Source organism: Ornithorhynchus anatinus, chromosome 1 (assembly GCF_004115215.2).
Source record: "Ornithorhynchus anatinus isolate Pmale09 chromosome 1, mOrnAna1.pri.v4, whole genome shotgun sequence".
Taxonomy (NCBI): domain Eukaryota; kingdom Metazoa; phylum Chordata; class Mammalia; order Monotremata; family Ornithorhynchidae; genus Ornithorhynchus; species Ornithorhynchus anatinus.
The window spans coordinates 2,572,673-2,590,167 of NC_041728.1; the positions used below are offsets into that span (position 1 = coordinate 2,572,673).

At 58.1% G+C, this 17,495-nt stretch overlaps 1 protein-coding gene across 1 annotated transcript in view; it reads right to left on the reverse strand.

Annotated features, from left to right (window-relative positions):
- Positions 1-17,495, reverse strand: part of JAG2 (jagged canonical Notch ligand 2) — a 69,784-nt gene that overhangs the window by 9,586 nt on the left and 42,703 nt on the right. Inside the window, exons 6-21 of the mRNA XM_029049742.1 lie at positions 16,281-16,411; positions 15,532-15,651; positions 15,280-15,393; positions 13,942-14,055; positions 13,597-13,710; positions 12,630-12,676; positions 11,812-11,985; positions 11,108-11,258; positions 8,738-8,890; positions 8,116-8,229; positions 6,912-7,025; positions 5,531-5,644; positions 4,315-4,431; positions 3,233-3,260; positions 2,783-2,868; positions 415-528 (exon numbers count right to left, since the gene is read on the reverse strand). Coding sequence (XP_028905575.1) covers positions 415-528; positions 2,783-2,868; positions 3,233-3,260; positions 4,315-4,431; positions 5,531-5,644; positions 6,912-7,025; positions 8,116-8,229; positions 8,738-8,890; positions 11,108-11,258; positions 11,812-11,985; positions 12,630-12,676; positions 13,597-13,710; positions 13,942-14,055; positions 15,280-15,393; positions 15,532-15,651; positions 16,281-16,411 — 1,805 coding nt within the window. The remainder of the gene's footprint in view (positions 1-414; positions 529-2,782; positions 2,869-3,232; positions 3,261-4,314; positions 4,432-5,530; positions 5,645-6,911; positions 7,026-8,115; positions 8,230-8,737; positions 8,891-11,107; positions 11,259-11,811; positions 11,986-12,629; positions 12,677-13,596; positions 13,711-13,941; positions 14,056-15,279; positions 15,394-15,531; positions 15,652-16,280; positions 16,412-17,495) is intronic.

Genomic DNA, 17,495 nt, shown 5'->3' on the forward strand with positions numbered 1-17,495 from the left:
TTGTTAAGCAATCACTATGTGTCAAGCACTGTTCTAAGTGCCGGGGTAGGGATGAGCTAATCAGGTTGGACGCAGTCCCTGTCCCACATGGGGCTCACAGTTTTAATCCCCATTTTACAGATGAGGTAACTGAAACCCAGAGAAGTAAAGTGACTGGCCCCAGGTCACCCAACAGACAAGCGGTGGAACCGGGATTAGAAACCAGGTCCTTGTGACTCCCGGGCCCACGTTCTATCCACCAGGCCACGCTACTTCAACTGGGCAAGCAAGGTCAGATGCCGGACACCGGGACCGAGGTCCACCGACGGCTCCAGGCACGGAGGGAGGGATCAGCTCACGTCTCCCCCGTCTCTCCCCCCGCCCCATCACGGGTCCCGCCTTCGCCCCCCACCCCAGTCGGGCAGAGCTCCTCACCTTCCTGGCAGCGGGGACCGGCCCTGCCGGGAGGACAGGTACACCTGAAGCCGTTGATCTCGTCTACACAGGTGGCACCATAGGCACAGGGAGCAGACTGGCACTCGTCGATGTCTGTGTGTGGGGGGGCAAGGACAGAGCACACACCGGGGGGTCAGAGCCCGAGGGTCTCCCTCTGCTCCAGGACGCCATGCCATCACACTCCCCATCCCACTCGGGTACAAGCTTCCGGGCCCGCCCTCCTTTACCCGCCGGAACAAGTGACAGCTGCTGGGCGCTGCTCTTCTGTGCCACTGCCCCCCCCCCCCCAACTAGCTCAAGTCTATCCCACTGCCCCCCGACCAGCCGGGTAGACGCCCCCACAGCCCACCTAACAAGCCTTCCCCTGATTGGCTATATAGACGTCCCACTTCCCACGCCCCTCCACCATCTGTGTAGATGCACCCCCTCCGCCCCGACCCCAACCAGCCGTGTAGACCAGCCTCAGGCCAATTTTCCACGAAGACCTGGGGTTGGGAGGGGGCACCGGCCTATCCTTTGAATAATGCAGAGCGGCCCCTCCCCCCTCCATCTGGCCGGACATTTGGGAGGCGGAGCGAGGTGGGGGTGGGTGGGACCGCGGGTGTCGGGGTCCCTGGGGTTTAGAGGAGAGAGAGCCCACCGGTGTTGGAACCAACGGATTTTCCCCTGAGGCCGGAACTCACGTCCCCTCCTCACCCCCCTGCCCAAATCTGCCCCAAGTTCTAATCGGGGAGATTAGAGGCGAAGACGTTTTCGGTCTTGCCTGGGGTGGGGGGGGCGAGTCGGGCTCACCCTTCCCCCTCCCGCCCAACTCCAAGTGACCCAGGGCGTGTTCTGTTCGGTAACAGGATCTGCCGTCTTTGTTCCCGACACAGTGGCCAATCCCCGCCACACCAACTGTTGGCCCTGGGAGTCGCCACCGTCAACCCGCTTCTGTCAATCTCCCGGGCCCGGAGACCGGGAGGGGGTGCGGACACGCTGAGGGTGTCCTAGCCCAGGACCCCCACTCCTATCTCATCTGGGCCCTCTCCCCTCCTTCCAGAGTGCTCTGTCCCCCCCAAAATGACCCCATTCCCCATCTACTCCCCGAACGCCCTCCCCATCTCCTCCCCAGGTGTCTCCCCCTTCTCGGCCTCCCCGGGGGAGACAGGTGGGCTGCAACTCCACAGCAAGCAGAGAGGAGACGAACTGCAAGAACCCTTTCTCCGGTGGTCTAGAGGTTAAGGTTCACCGCTTTCACCACCGCGGCCCGGATGCGATTCCCCTTCGGGGAAGTATAATTTTAGAAAAGCAGCTCGGCTATTGGCTGGAGCACGGGACTGGGAGTCGGAGGACATGGGTTCTAATCCCGGCTCTGCCGCATTTTTTTTTAATGGTATTTATTAAGCACTTACTATATGCCAGCCTCTGTAGGGGTAGATATAAGTTAATCAGGTTGGATACAGTCCCTGTCCTATATGGAGCTCACAGTCTTAATTCCCACTGTACAAATGAAGCACAGAGAAGTTAAGTGACGTGCCCGAGGTCACACAGGAAGCATTTGGCAGAGCTGGGATTCTGGGATCCTTCTGACTCCCGGGCCCGTGCTCTACCCACTGAGCCATGCTGTTTCTTGTCTGCTGTGTGACTTTGGGCAAGTCGCTTCATTTTTCTGTGCCTCGGTTTCTTCATCTGCAAAACGGGGATTAAATCCTATTCCCTCCTACTTAGGCTGTGAGCCCCATGTGCGACCCGATGATCTTGTATTCATTCATTCGTTTATTCAATCGTATCTGTTGAGCGCACACTATGTGCAGAGCACTTGAGAGAATACAACAGAATGAACAAACTCCCTGCCCACGTCGAACCTACAGTTTACAGCCTGCATCCTGTACCTTCTCTAGTGTTCAGTGCAGCGCTCGGCACAGAGTAAAAGCTTGCCAAACACCACGATTACCACGGTTCTTACAGCGTGGTTCCGTGGAAAGAGCACGGGCTTGGGAGTCAGAGGTCATGGGTTCTAATCCCGGCTCTGCCACGCGTCTGCTGTGTGACCTTGGGCAAGTCACTTAACTTCTCTGTGCCTCAGTTCCCTCATCTGGAAAATGGTGATTAAGACTGTGAGCCCCACGGGGGACAACCTGATTATCTCGTATCCCCCCCAACACTTACAACAGTGCTTGGCACATAGTCAGTGTTTAACAAATACCACTATTATTATTATTAATGCGCACAGCCCGGGGCAGCCCGCACGTGGCAGCCACTTCTAGATCCGTTTTGGGGTCCCTGCCTCAGACGGCCCCCCTCCACAGTTGAAGGAGTGACCCTTAGAGCCCCCCGTGGGCCCCCGCCAGGCCCCCGCACTCACTGATGCGACAGTCGGGCCCGGCGAAGCCCGGAGCGCACTCGCAGCGGAACCAGTTCACGCCGTCCACGCAGATGCCACCGTTGTAGCTGCAGGGAAATGACCCACGTCACCCGCGGCCTCCGCCCCGATGTCTCTTCCCGTCACCCCTGCTCTCCCACGGCCTCCACCCCGGCCCCACCGCCCCTCGGCCTGCCGGTGCCCCGTGGCCCCGGTCAGTAACCATTTGGGTCATCCTGCTGACGTCGCTAGCTCCCCCTCCGGCTCGGCCTTGGCACGGACTAGACCTCTAGAAGTCTAGCCGGACACAGCTCCAGGAGGCGCTCAGTACGACAGCCCTCTCCTCTGCTCAACTGGGTAACTGGGCCAACCCTAACCTTCACCCTCCGCCCTCCGCCTCCACTCCGTGCCCTGTGCCCTCGTCTTCGGGGCCGGGTCGAGCAGGTCACTTACCATGGGTGAGGATTGCAATCGTTGGTGTCTGTGATGAAGAGCACAGAGGGGAAGAGAGAGAAGGAGGAGGTGGTGAGTGACCCTGCAGTGACCCCTTGGTTGCCCACCCCCCGGGGGGGGGTCAGCCTCAGCTGCAGAAACCTGACCATCTCCCCCAACCGTGTCTCGTGTCCCCTGTCCACCCAGCAGGGCAGGTGCAGCCCCAGGCCAGGGCCCCCACAGGACCCCGACTCCATTGTCGGGGGTAGGGGGGGCAAATTTCTAAAATGGGGCAGGGGGAGGGGCAAAAGTGATGCATGAAATAGCTGCACCTGCTAACCTCTGAACCCCGGCCAGCGGCCGAGGGGCACCAGAGATTAAAGGGTCACCTCGAAGTCCGGCTGGCCTGGCTCAGGCTGGCAGCTGGGACTAGGGACTGCCCCAACCCCCACCCCCAGCTCCCACGCCCCTACTCTGCCAGGACCCCATCACCCAGAATGGCACACACAGCTGGGTGGCCCTGGCAGATGCGGGCTTGTGTCTGGACCCCCTCCAGTCCTCGGTAGCCCCCTGGGAACGATCACCACCACCCGCCCAAGGGAGGGCTCCTGGGGCTTGGGATGGGGAGGGGCAGGGGAGAAAGACAAGAAAGAGGATGGGGGAGGAGGAGGAAGGAGAATTAGGGAGGAGGGAGGAGGCGAATGAAGAGGGGGACAAGGAGGGGACAAGGAAAGCAATGAGGAGAAGGATGACGAGGAGGAGGATGACGAGGAGGAGGACGACAAGGAGGAGCAGGATGACAAGGAGGAGGAAGATGAAGAGAAGGAGGAGGACGAAGAGGAGGAAGATGACAAGGAGGAGGATGGGGGAGGACAAGGAAGAGGGGAGGATGAGAAAGAGGGGAGGATGAGGAAGGGGGAAAGAATGAGAAGGAAGGGGATGGATAAGGAGGAGGGGCAGGATGAGAAAGGGGAGAAGGAGGTTGAGGAAGAGGTGAACAAGGAAGAAGACACGGATGGGGAGGACGAGGAGGACGAGGAGAGGAGGGGGAGGAAAAGGAGGAGAAGGAGGAGGATGAGGAAGAGGGGCAGGCGGCCTCTTACTCTGGCTGCAGACGCGGCCCTCCCAGCCCTCACGACAGATGCAGGAGAAGGATTCTCCGCTGCCCACGCAGGTGGCCCCGTTGAGGCAGGGGTTAGGGAGGCAGCTGCTGTTCCTGGCTGGGGACGGAACACACACAACCCCAGCAGCCCATGAACCCAGGAGTTCGGGGCCCTCCTTGCGCCACCCCTGCCCAGTTCTCCGCCCACAGCCAGCACGGCACTCCCCTGCCTCCGGGCCCCGCCTTGGGGACCAGAGGTCAGGGTGGCTCCTGGGAGGGAAGGCCCCTTCCTCTCGGGCAGAAAGGGTGACATCTCCAAGCCTCAGCGGCAGAGGGAAATAGTCCAAAACCAGAGTCTGCCATCCCTCAGGCTGGATGGGTCACAAGGGTCCCTTCCCTTGACCCACAGGGCTTCCTAGACGGGACTGAAGGCTGAAATAATAGCAGCAGGAGAAGCGGCCATGGTAGCTATTGAGCGCTTAGCGGGTGCACAGCACTGTACTAAGCGCTGGGAAAGAGTACACTAGATTGCCCTTTGGGCTGTAAACTCCTTGAGGGCAGGGATCCTGTCTACCAACTCTACTCTGCTTTAGTTCAGCGCTCCACACAAGCAGACTAAGCTCCTTGAGGACAGGAATCATGTCTCTCGCTACTGTGCTCTCCCAAGCGCTTAATGCAGTGCTCATAATAGGCGCTCAATAAATAAAAATTGAAGACTGAGGTGGATGAGAATTCAACAGGGTTTCTGGTCCTCAAGGGCTCACAATTTAGGAAAAAAGGGGGAAATGGGACTGATGATACACAAAGGGAATAATTAAAAAAACAAGTCCAAAACAACATAAGAGACAAGAAGAGGAATAGATACTAAAATAAAATAAAATAAAAAGCTATACGGTGCTGTGCCTAGAAGAGCAGAGTTTCAGGCTCCTCACAGCTCAGAGTCTAACAGTTCCAGCGGCAGCCCGGGGCCAGGTTAGAGTGATGGGAAATAAAGTGCCGGGGCTGGTAAATCTGGGTTCATACCTGCAAGGTTGCGTTAACCCCACACCCCCGGGGGAAGAGAGAAACAGGGAAGCGAGGGGCTGCCCCAAAATGACCCAAGGAGGTGGGGAGAAAGGGAGGGGGCCCAGAACCCCCCGGAGGTCCCTTCCCCTGCCCATCCTCCAGCATCCGCCGGCCCTCTCGCTCCCGGTGGGCCAGACCAGCCTGTCGGTTACCTGTGTTGCAGGTGCTGCCCTTCCACTCGGGAGGACAGGCGCAGCGGAAGGTGTCCCCGCTGTCATAGCAAGTCCCGCCGTTACTGCAGGTGTTGGCATCGCACTGGTACTCTCCTGGAGGGCAGACGCCGAGGGCACTGGTCAGCTCCGCAAGGGCACCGGGGATCGGGGGCCAGACCCTTGATGGGGCAAAGCCCCTCCCGGGGCCCGGGACAGGGAGCTGGCCCTCTTTGTCGGCACAACCCCAGACGGGCTGTGCTACAGTCAGTGGCCTCAGAGGACAAGGGCCATTAGCCACAGTCTCCACACTCACAACCAAAGCTGCAAATGATCCTGTTGGCTGTTTCTCCTCTGGCCTCGGAAGGGATGGCCCAGTGGATACAGCACGGGCCTGGAAGTCAGAACGACTTGGGTTCTAATCCCGGCTCTGCCACTTATCGGCTGTGTGACCTCGGGCAAGTCGCTTTGCTTCTCTGTGCCTCAGTTACCTCTTCTCTAAAATGGAGGATCGAGGCTGTGAGGGAGCCCCATCTGGGACAAGGACTGTGTCCAACCTGATTAGTTTGATCTATCCCAGAACTTAGTACAGTGCATCGCAAATAGTAAGCGCTTAACAAATACCATTTGAAAAAGGGGTTGGGGATGTGGTTTATGCATATGTGTGAGGGTCTGTGTGTGCGCGCAGTAATACACACATGCACTAGGTCTTCAAGCCGTTTCCCTGTGACACAAGGACAGATGGCTGGCCAGTGAGTCTGTGTGGCCAGGCTGGACACCACCCAGCCTGAGGGGCTGACCACGTCTGAACAGCTGACCAATTTCCAAGCCCGGTTTGAACAAGAGCTATCCACTTAATAATAACAATAATAATAATTACAATTATGGTATTTGTTAAGCCCTTACTATGTGCCAAGCACTGTTCTAAGTGCTGGGTAAATACAAGGTAGTCAGGTTGCCTCATGTGGGACTCACAGTCTTAATCCCCATTTTACAGATGAGGTAACTGAGGCCCCAGAGAAGTGAAGTGACTTGCCCAAGGTCACACAGCAGACAGGTGGTGGAGCTGGGATTAGAACCCATGATCTTCTGACTCCCAGGCCTGTGCTCTATCCACTACGCCACGCCACGCCAGCCACTGTCTCCGGGGGAAGGATCAGAGTTTGGGAATCGAGACACCCGGGTCCTAGACCCATTTCTGCCCTGGTCCACTCTGTGCGACCTCGGGTAAGCTAATTAGCCTCTCTGGGCCTCAGCTTCTCCATCTGTGAAATGGGGAGAACGCTCAATGTCTCCCCCACCCAGGGGTTGTGGTGGGGGTGGGATGAGGCCATTGCTTTCCTTGGCAGAAGCTCAGGGGGATCCCGGGGAGCGCAGAACTCACGGGAATGGCAAGTCTTCCCCTTCCAGCCATCTTGGCATTCGCAGTAGAAATCGTTCACCAGGTCCACACACCGGCCGCCGTTGTGACACGGGTTGGGCGAGCAGTCGTTGAGATCTGTGTGGCAGCGGGGACAGAAGGGGAGGTGGATGGAGGGGAGGAAGAAGAAGGGGAAGAAAAGAAATGGAATGAGAGAGAGGAGGGGGGAGAAAGAGGAGGGTGGAAGGAGGAAAAAATGACAGAGGAGAAGCAGGAGAAGGTGCCGTCAGTCAGAAGAGCAAGGGAGGTGGAGGGATGGGAGGAAGAAGGGGAGGAAGAGAAAGGGAAGGAGTGAGGGAAGGAGATAGGAGAAGGAAAGTGGGGGAGGGAGGAAAAATGAAAGCGAGGAGGAGCAGGAGGGGGGTCAGGTCAGTCAGGGGAGCAAGAGAGGTGGAGGGATGGGAGGAAGAAGACGGGGAGGAAGAGAACGGGAAGGAGAGAGATAGAAGATGGGACAAGGAAGGGGGAGGGAGGAAAAAATGAGAGAGAGGATGAGCAGGAGAGGGGTACGGTCAGTCAAGAGAGCAAAGTGCCTCGGAGGGACACTGTGAGGGACAGAGAGGAGCTGGCTAGACCTGGAAACGCTAACATCCCACTTGGGCAATGGCCACTGCCACTTGCCCCTCTAGAGTCCAAACCACCGGCAGACCCGGGTCGAATCCCAACTCCATAACCGGCCATCTACCTGACGTTGCTTCCCCGTGCCTCAGTTTCCTCATCTACAGAATAGGAATGAGATCCCTACTCTCCCTCCCCATCAGACGGTGAGCCCCGGATGGGACCGGGGCTGGGGCCGACCTGCCCTGACCCCAGCGTCTGCCCGGTAGTGAGGCCTTAGCGAACGCCATCATTACCGTGGTAATTCATTCATTCACTCAATCGGGTTTATTGAGCGCTTACTGTGTGCAGAGCAATGTACTAAGCGCTTGCAAAGTCCAATTTAGCAACAGAGAGAGACCATCCCTACCCATCAATGGGCTCACAGTCTAGAAAGGGGGAGGAAGACAGCAGAACAAGTAGACGGGCATCAATACCATCAAAATAGATAAATAGAATCATAGATCTATACATATATACACACTAGGGTAGTCCCTAATGCAGGAGGCCCGGCCCCGCCGGCCCACCTGGGCCCCAGCCCACTCGCCCCGTCCCCGCCGCTCAGACTCACTGGTATCGCACAGCTCGCCCTCCCAGCCGCTGGGACAGAAGCATCTGAACGCGTCCACCTCGTCGATACAGGTTCCGCCGTTCCGGCAGGGCCGCCCCAGGCAGTCGTTGATGTCTGTGCGTGAGAGGGACATCCGGCCGTCACGGTGGCCGGCCGGCGGGGCGACTGGACGGGACGGACCTGGGGGGGCCCGCCTAGCCTGCTGCCCGGGAAACGCTCCAACCCGGGGAGAGACTCGAGACGGGTGGAATGGATTGACTCAATCCATCAATGGTGTTTACTGACTACTCGCCGAGTACAGCGCACTGTACTAAGCACTTGGGAGAGTGCCAGAGTTGGAAGGCACGTTCCCTGCCCACGGTGGGCTTCCCGTCAGATCTGGATTATCCGCAAACCTCAGTGATGAGAGCCATCGCTCCCCTCCCCACCACCGGGTCCCCTCTCCCCGGGACCCCCGTCGTCACAGGTGATGGACACTGGCTGCAACCATGCCCCCTCTCTTTCCCGCCCCCCCCGGATGGATCCTCGCCAACTGGGGGGGTGAAAGGGGAGGACTAGAGAGGGGGAATGCCACCCCCAGCTCCGGGCAAGGTTGTGGTCAGGGCACCCAACCACCACTCACTCTCGTGGCAGTAGGCTCCGGTGAAGCCGCTGTCGCAGGCGCAGGTGAAGTTGCCACCCGGCTGGCTGACGCAGCGCCCGTGGGGTCCACACACGTTTGAGGAGATGAAGCGGGTCATGTTGGTGAAGACTTCAATCTCGCAGCTGTCAATCACTGACAAGAACAGACAGGCCACGTGTTAAGTGCTTACTATGTGGCAAGCGCCGTCCTGAGCACCGGGGTAGACAGGCTATAATCGGTTAGGACGCGATCCCCGTCCCACACGGTCCGAGCGAGAGGGAGAATGGGCCCCGGAGTCCCATTTTACAGATGACAAAACCTCGGCACTGTGAAGCGAGGTGTGTTGCCCAAGGTCACACAGCAGGCAAACAGCAGAGCCGGGACTAGAAGCCGGGTCCCCTGACTCGGTTGCCTGGGCTCTTGCCACTAGGAACTACAGAAAACCCAGCAAAGGTCAGGTTGGTTGTGCAGGGGCGGGAGATGGGCTGTCCAGGGGGGTTGGGTCAAGGGCAGTAAAGGCGGGAGGCCAGGACGAAGCTAGCAGCTGGTGGAATCTGGGGGCTGGGGGCGCCTGGGTTCTCTCAGGACAAGGCCCGACACGTGGAGGGCCTGAGGGAGTCACTATTCAGGCCTGGGTCAGTCAGGGCATGGGCTGTCTTGACAGCTCACCCATCTAGTTCGGACTGGCTATTTCATGGGAAGCTGCTTCCACCCCAGTGGGATTGACGGATAGAGCGCTTCTCCAGAGCGCACATCCCTCGCCTGTTCCCTCATCTTTCCCATCCTTTTGAAAAGCCACCTCCTCCAGGAAGTCTCCCCTGAAGATCTCCCTACTTCTTGGTCTCGCCATCTCCTCAGACACCTCAGCTCTCTGGCACAAACCTATTTATCTGCTTTTGGTGGCTCTGTTCCCTCCCGCACAACCTTGGTTCTTTGTAGATTTAGATTTTAGGGGAAGCAGCGTGGCTCAGTGGAAAGAGCCTGGGCTTCGGAGATCAGAGGTCATGGGTTCGACTCCCGGCTCTGCCATTACATTATAATAATAATACCAACATTATTATTATCTTTTCTTCCCCCTCCCGACCCCACAGCATCAGCGTGGCTCAGTGGAAAGAGCACGGGCTTTGGAGTCAGGGCTCATGAGTTCGAATCCCAGCTCTGCCACTTGTCAGCTGTGTGACTGTGGGCGAGTCACTTCACTTCTCTGGGCCTCAGTTACCTCATCTGTAAAATGGGGATTAACCGTGAGCCTCACATGAGACAACCTGATTACCCTGTATCTCCCCCAGCGCTTAGAACGGTGCTCTGCACATAGTAAGCGCTTAACAAATACCAACATTATTATTTTCCAAAGTGAATCAATCAACCAACAGTACGTATTGAGCATTTACTGTTCTGAGGGCTTGGGGAAGTGCAAGTGTTTGTATCCACCCCAGCGCTCAGTAGAGTGTCAGGCAATATAGAAAGAGCTTAACACATACCGTAATTATTATTATTATTCTTGCAAGAGATTTAGTAGACACAATCCCTGCCCTCAGGGAGCTTAGTCAGGCTGAAAGAAACTTGAGGACAAGGATAATGATAATTGATGTGTGGTATTTGTTAAGCACTTACTATGTGCCAAGCACTGTACTAAGTGCTGGGGTAGATACAGGATAACAGGGTCGGACATGGTCCCTGTCCCACATATGGCTCACAGTCTTACTCCCCATCTTGATTCTATTTAGTTGCCGTTGTTTTTACGAGATGTTCTTCCCCGACTCTATTTATTGCCATCGTTCTCGTCTGTCCGTCTCCCCCGATTAGACCGTAAGCCCGTCAAACGGCAGGGACCGTCTCTATCCGTTGCCGACTTGTTCATTCCAAGCGCTTCGGACAGTGCTCTGCACATAGTAAGCGCTCAATAAATTCTATTGAATGAATGAACAGATGAGGTAACTGAGGCACAACAAAATGAACTGACTTGCCTAAGGTCACGCAGGAGAAAAGTTGTGGAGCCGGGATTAGAACCCAGGTTCCCTGACTCCCAGGCCCATGCTCTTTCTACTAAGCCACGCTGTTTTTCTAATTTAGAGAAGGATGGCCTCCCTAATTTTTCTGCCTGCCACTTCCACCCGGCCTAGCACTCGGCCCACCCTGGGGGCGTCCAGCCATATAGCTGAGGGGGCTTCTGGGCCGGGGGTGGGAGGGTGGGGGCAGGGGTGGCCCTGAAGCCCTGGGAGAGGCCGACTCTGGCCACCCTTGTCGGTCTTTAGGGGATCACTTCCTTGCAGACACTAGTGGGTCCCCCGGGCTTCCTGCTCACCCCAAGCCCTCCCTCCCGGAGCTGGCTACCGGATGACCCCTGGTCAAGGGCCCGGCCGGGACTACCTTTGCAGGAGCTGTTCCGGCAGGGATCCTTTGGGTGGGAGCAGTTCTTGCCGGTGAAGCCGTCCGGGCAGGCGCAGTAGTAGTCACCGTCCAGATCGTAGCACCGGGCCCCGTTGTGGCAGGGGTTTGGCTCGCAGAAGTCGATGTCCACCTGGGACGAGAGTAGGTTCAGCGAGGGTCAGCAGGATGGGGTGGGGGTCGGTGGGGTGGGATGTAAATGTCCCAATTTGCAGGGAAGGGCGGGGGACTCTCAGAGGAGCTTCAGTTCCACCTCGGAGGGGCCCCATCTCGGGCCTCTGGATGTTTTGAGGGGTAGCCGCTCACATTCTGGCCGCTGACCCTCACTAGTCTCCTGGTGCGTTCAGTCCTGCTCCGGCCACCCTGCTGCAGGGTCACACCCAGGCCCAAACAGCTGGCCGTTGGGCTGCCCAGCCCTACCCCCACACAGGGTAGCCCCCACGCGTCCACTGAGCACCCTCAGTAGTCAGTCCCCCTCCAGGCACCCACATCCCCACCCGACCCTGCAGATCCTACTAGGAGACCTTCCTACCCCACTCCAGGCCCCACTATCAAGATGAGCACTGACCCCTGCCCAGCGCCACCAAACCGGACAAGTCTGCTTTGTCCTGGGACCTACGGGGCTGGGCCAGAGTCCTGATTCTAGCCTCCGCCCCCTGCCATCGCCCTCCCCAACCCCCGCTCACCTCACAGAAGAGGCCCGAAAACCCTTGAGGGCAGCGGCAACGGAAGGCGCTGAGCAGGTCCTGGCAGAGCCCGCCATTTTGGCAGGGGTTGCTGGCACACTCGTCCCGCTCCACCTCACAGTTCTTGCCCACGAAGCCCCGGGGACACAGGCACTGGTACCCGTTCACCTCATCCTGCGGAATGGGGGACGTAAGGGGTGCTCGGCCCACTCTTGGTCCAGGGCCGTGAGTGGGAGGGGACAGCTGGGGAAGACCCAGAAGTCTCCTTCCGTCATCAGTGTTTCTACCCTTTTCCTTAACGGAATTCGTTAAGTGCTTCATATGTGCCAGGCACTGTTCTAAGCCCTGGGCTAGATTGTGAATTCCATGTGGGACCGGGGACTGTGTCCAATCTAATTATCTTGTATCTACCTCAATGCTTAGAACAGTGTGTGGCACCTAGTAAATGTGGTGTTATTTTTTTTTTAAGTCTGCAGCAGATAATTCACAAAGTGGATATTCTATTCATAGAAAGCTGAAGAACTGACTAGGGACAACTTTCCTGGCTCGAACCCGCTTTTCTCCTCTCTTTTCTCTGGCCACTCTGCTCTAGTGAGCCAGGAAGTGGCCCTGGGTGGGAAATAGGAGGAGAGGGGGCCCCAAAACCCCACCATCGGGTGGCTGTAACCCACCTGTAGAGGGCCGAGAGTGACCAGGGGTATCCTGGGGGCATCGGGGACAACGGCAAGAACCCAGGGTCGCTACTTTGGGAGCTTTTATCACCCGGGGGAGGGCAGAGTCCCCTTTGGCACCAAGAGTCTCCCCAGAGGGAGCCTTACCTTGCACGTGCCCCCATGCTGGCACTGCCCCCGACAGTCGTTGATATCTACAAACAGAAACAGCGACTTTCACTTTTCTCCAGTCACCCACAGACCGAGCCCGGGTCGACCCAACGACACCCTAGCCCCTCCGCTGGCCGGGGCCCCAGAAGCCAGTCGGTGCAGTGAGCTCTTACTGTGCCCCAGCTCTGTCCCCAGAGCCTGCTGTGTGACCTCTGGCCGGTCACGCAGCCTCTCTGGGCCGGAGCGTCCTCATCTGTGCAGTGGGGAGACAGAGGAATCCCTGCATCTCCCTGCCCCTGCACTGTGGGAGGGTGGTGTGAGATCCTGGCCGGTCTGTGGCTGCTGACATTATTAATTCATATCTGCCCATACTAGCTCTGAGAGCTCACCGTAACCTCCCGCTTGCCTGGCCCTAAGACAGAGAGGTTTTAAGGACCAGGCCGCGGGGAATTTACCCTTATCTAAGGGGAAACTAGATTGTAAATTCCTTGAGGGCAGGGATACTAACTCTATTATTCTCTCTATTGCTCTTGGGTCTGTATCTTTCAAGCACTTAATGTCCATCCAAGCCCCGTAGCACTTAGCCTATATCCTTATACCTTGCCATTTCCTCTATCTGTAATTTATTAAAATGTCTGGCTCACTTCTAGACTGTAAATTGCGGCTACCAACTCTACTGCATTGCACTTTCCCAAGCGCTTAGTACAGTGCTCTGCACACAGTAAGCGCTCAATACCACTGACTGATTGATACACTCCCAAGTGCTTATCTCGGTGCTCTTTGCTCAGAAAGCTCTCAATAAAAACCACTGATTATCACGTTGCTCGAAACTATCTTTTTGTCAGGAAAAAGACTCAACAGAGTTCCCCCTTTGGACCCCTTTTGTATCCCTCCTCACCCTCCTTCGGAAGAGCCCCTCCTCCCCTCCAGCCCCCACGACAAGAAGTCCAGGAGCAATACTAACTGATGTGACAATTCACTCCTTGCCAACCGGGGACGCAGTCACAGAAATATCCACCAATCAGATTTTTGCAAGAGAAAGCATTAAGACAGGGTTTGCCCTCACACTCATTAGCATCTGTGAAACGAGACAAAAAAGAGGAGAGAAAAGCGTCAAGCCCAGACAAGCTCGGAACCGGCTCCACCAGCGTTCGCCGGTGGGGTCTCCGGGCCGGGGAGGGGGTGCCCGCCCCCGACGAGCCTGGCGGGCCACCCCCAGCACCGCTGCCTCCTCCAGCCCCGCCCTGCAGGCACCGCCGGGGCCGTGGGAGAGAAGCGGAGAAAGGCCGCGGGGGCGCCGAGGTCTCACCGAGCTGGCACGTGGTGCCCACCCACTGCTGAGGGCAGATGCACTCAAAGCCGTTGACCAGGTCCACGCAGGTGCCCCCCTGGGCGCAGGGGTTGGAGGTGCACTCGTCGATGTCTGCGGAAGGAAAGCGGTCCGTGAGTCACGGGGGCCAGCGGAGACATTAGCCGGCTCGAGACGCACCCCCCACGTCGGACACTTAACCCCGGGGGCTGGGGACCGGTGCAGGGCCCAGTGGATGGAACCCGGGTCTGGGAGTCAGGGGACCTGGGCCTCTGCCACTTGTCGGCTGTGTGACTGTGGGCAAGTCACTTAACTTCTCTGTGCCTCCGTTACCTCATCTGTAAAATGGGGGTGAAGACTGTGAGCCTCATGTGGGACAACCTGATGACCTTGTATCTCCCCCAGCGCTTAGAACAGTGCTCTGCACATAGTAAGCGCTTAACAAATACCAACGTGATTAATGCCCGCTCCGCCGCTGGCTGGCTGTTTGACTTTGGGAGAGTCACTTGACTTCTCTGAGCCTCAGTTCCCTCATCTGTAAAATGGGGATTCAAGACCTGTTTTGCCTCCCCCTTTGACTGTGAGCCCCTTGTGGGGGGGCAGGGACCGTGTCTACCTGATTATTCTTTCAATTCATTCATTCATTCGACCGCATTTATTAAGCGCTTACCGCATGCACAGCACTGTACTAAGCACTTGGGAAAGTACAATACAACAATAAACTGTAACATTCCCTGCCCACAGTGATCTCACAGTCTAGACTGGGGGGAGGCAGACATCAGTACAAATAAATTAAATTACTGATATATACATTAGGGCTGTGGGGCTGGTGATTATCCTGTAACTACCTCAGCCCTTGGCTTATCAAACACCACAACGACTATTATTATCATTATTGTTAAAGGCTTTAAAGCTGATTGGGAGGAGTTTCTGTTTGATATGGAGGTGGATGGGCAGCCACCGGATGTTCTTGAGGAGTGGGAAGATTTGGACCGAATGGTTTTGTAGAAAAATGATTCGGGCAGCAGAGCGAAGTATGGACTGGGGGGGGGGGGGGAAGAGGAGGCACGGGGGTCAGCGAGGAGGCCGATGTAGGAGTCAAGGAGGTATAGGAGGAAAAGAGCTTGGATCGATCGGGAAAAGGAGGAGTCTAGAGATGTCCACATCCTCCCACCAGCCCACGCCCATATTTCTCTGCCTTCACCTCTCCCCCAGGCTCTCCGTCTTTCCCCGCAGGAGGCATCCGTCCAGACAGACAAGCCGTCAGGCCGACTGGCCCAGGGTCCGGCCCGGGATACCCCCTCCCCGAAGCCCACGTGCCCTCCGACGGCTACTTACCGACGGCGCAGGTGGGGCCGCTCCAGCCCGGGGGGCAGTGGCACTCGAACCCCGCGGGGACCTCATGGCAGACTCCCCCGTTGGCACAGGGGTTGGAGACGCAGGCGTGCTCCGCTGGAAGCCAAGCACACCCATCTGGTGAGCCCCCTCGGGCCCCGCTGCCCCAGGACCGCCCCTCGCCCCACCCCGCAGCTCCTCCACGTTCCCTGCGGGCATCCCGGTCCCGCGGTCGTCCCCACCGGGGACACCCACCGATCTCGCAGTTCTTCCCCGAGTAGCCGTCAGGGCAGGCGCAGTGGTACTCGTTCGGCTCCGTGTTCATGCAGGTGCCGCCGTTGGTGCAGGGGTGATGGTTGCCGCAATAGTTCAGGTCTGGCAGAGAGACCCCCACCCAAAACACACACACACAGGGACGGTCGGAAAAAGAGGACGAAGACTCTCAGGCCACCCGGCCCGCTCCTCCAAGCCATGACCTCCGCCACCTGCCAGCTGTGGCTGCCCTTTACCCAGTCAGACTTGTGCAGCGGGCCAGTTGAGGGGGTGGGGGAGTGGGGAGGTTTGGGAGGGTCCGGGGTCCTTCCTATGCCTTGAGAAGCAGCGTCACCTAGGGGAAAGAACCTGGGTCGGGGAGTCAGAGGACGTGGGTTCTAATCCCGGCTCGTGCCCGCTGTGTGACTTTGGGCAGGTCACTTCGCTTCTCCGGGTCTCAGTTTCCGCATCTGTCAAATGGGGGCTCGATCCCTGTTCTCTCTCCTACTTAAACTGTGAACCCCATGTGGGACCGGGACCGCGTCTATCCTGACGATCTTGTATCCACCCCAGGACTCAGTTCGGTGCTTGGCACACAGTGAGTATTTAACGAATAGTACAATTATTATTATTTGCCTGGGGGCTCCCTGGCAGCGGGACCGAATCTGCTCTCCCCTCTGTGTCCCAAACCCGTGTGGTGGCGGAAGGGGGCGGGGATGGGAGGAGGGAAGGCAAGGGGGGGTGGGGGTTACCTTTGTTGCACAGCAGGCCGCCCCAGTTAGTCTCGCAGTTGCACTGCCAAGGCTCGCTGCAGCTCCCGCGGAGACAGCCGGGGTAGGGCACACATTCATCGCAGAACTGACCCTGCCAGCCGTAGTGACACCTGAGATGGCAGGACGCATGCATGTGCTCAGGGGGCGAGGGGGGAAAGAGGGCGAGGGGACGGGCCCCCCTAGGAACCTCACCCTGGCCACACTGTAGTCCCGCTCCCTGAGTCTAGAAGGCCCCGGAGCGGGAGGAATTCCCGGAGTGGGACGGGAGTAGGGCTGGAGGCGGTCCCGGGGCCGGGATGGAGGTGTTCTAGGGCCAGGGTAAGAGCGGGCTCCGGGCAAGGCTGGAGGTGGCCCCAGGGTGGGGCGAGAGCAGGACGAAGGCAGTCCGGGGTGCGGCTGGGGCGGCCTGGGTCCCTGAGGTTCAGGGGGTGGTCCCTCCCTGCAGGGCAGCCCCTGCTGCTGGCCCCCATGCCGGGGGAGGTCCAGGGCCTGGGTGTCGGGGGGGGGGGGAGATCCTGGCTCGCAGAGGAGCCCAAGATGCAGCTGTCGCGTCCGTTGTCCCGCAGGCTATTTTTGGGTCCCGCCCGCTCCCAGGCCGGCCAAGGCGGCAGCGTCCCTCCCCCGGCCGGCCCCCGCACCCTCGGACACCCGACACCTGAGCCGTGGCCGGCAGCGAGGAGCCTCGGATCCCCGTCGCCACTGCCGGGGTGTGCCTGCCCGTGTACGGGCTGGGCGGGCACCCATCCCGCACACGTGTGCCCGAGGAGCTGGGTGCACACCCCCACCCCGTATGTGGGTGCACGAGTGCGCATGCATACCGGGGAGCCGGTGTACATGCAGGCAGCCGTGTTCGGTGCTTAGTACAGTGCCCGGCATAAAGTAAGCGTTTAACAAATGCCAAAATTATCATTATTATTATTATTCATTATTCTGGGACCGGGGAACGAGGAGGAGACGTTCCCTCGGACAAGGCGGGGAGGAGTAAGCTCCCTGTGGGCCAGGAACGTGTCGTCTGTTTATTGTTACACTGTACTCTCCCAAACACTTAGTACAGTGCTCTGCACACAATAAGTGCTCAATAAATATGACTGAATGAGTGAATTGAAAGAAAGGAATCCCCCCCCCCCCCCCTCTCTCTTTGGGTCTCCACAGGGTGCCTCCCCACCCCCTGCTTCTACCCTGGGCCTACAGGGA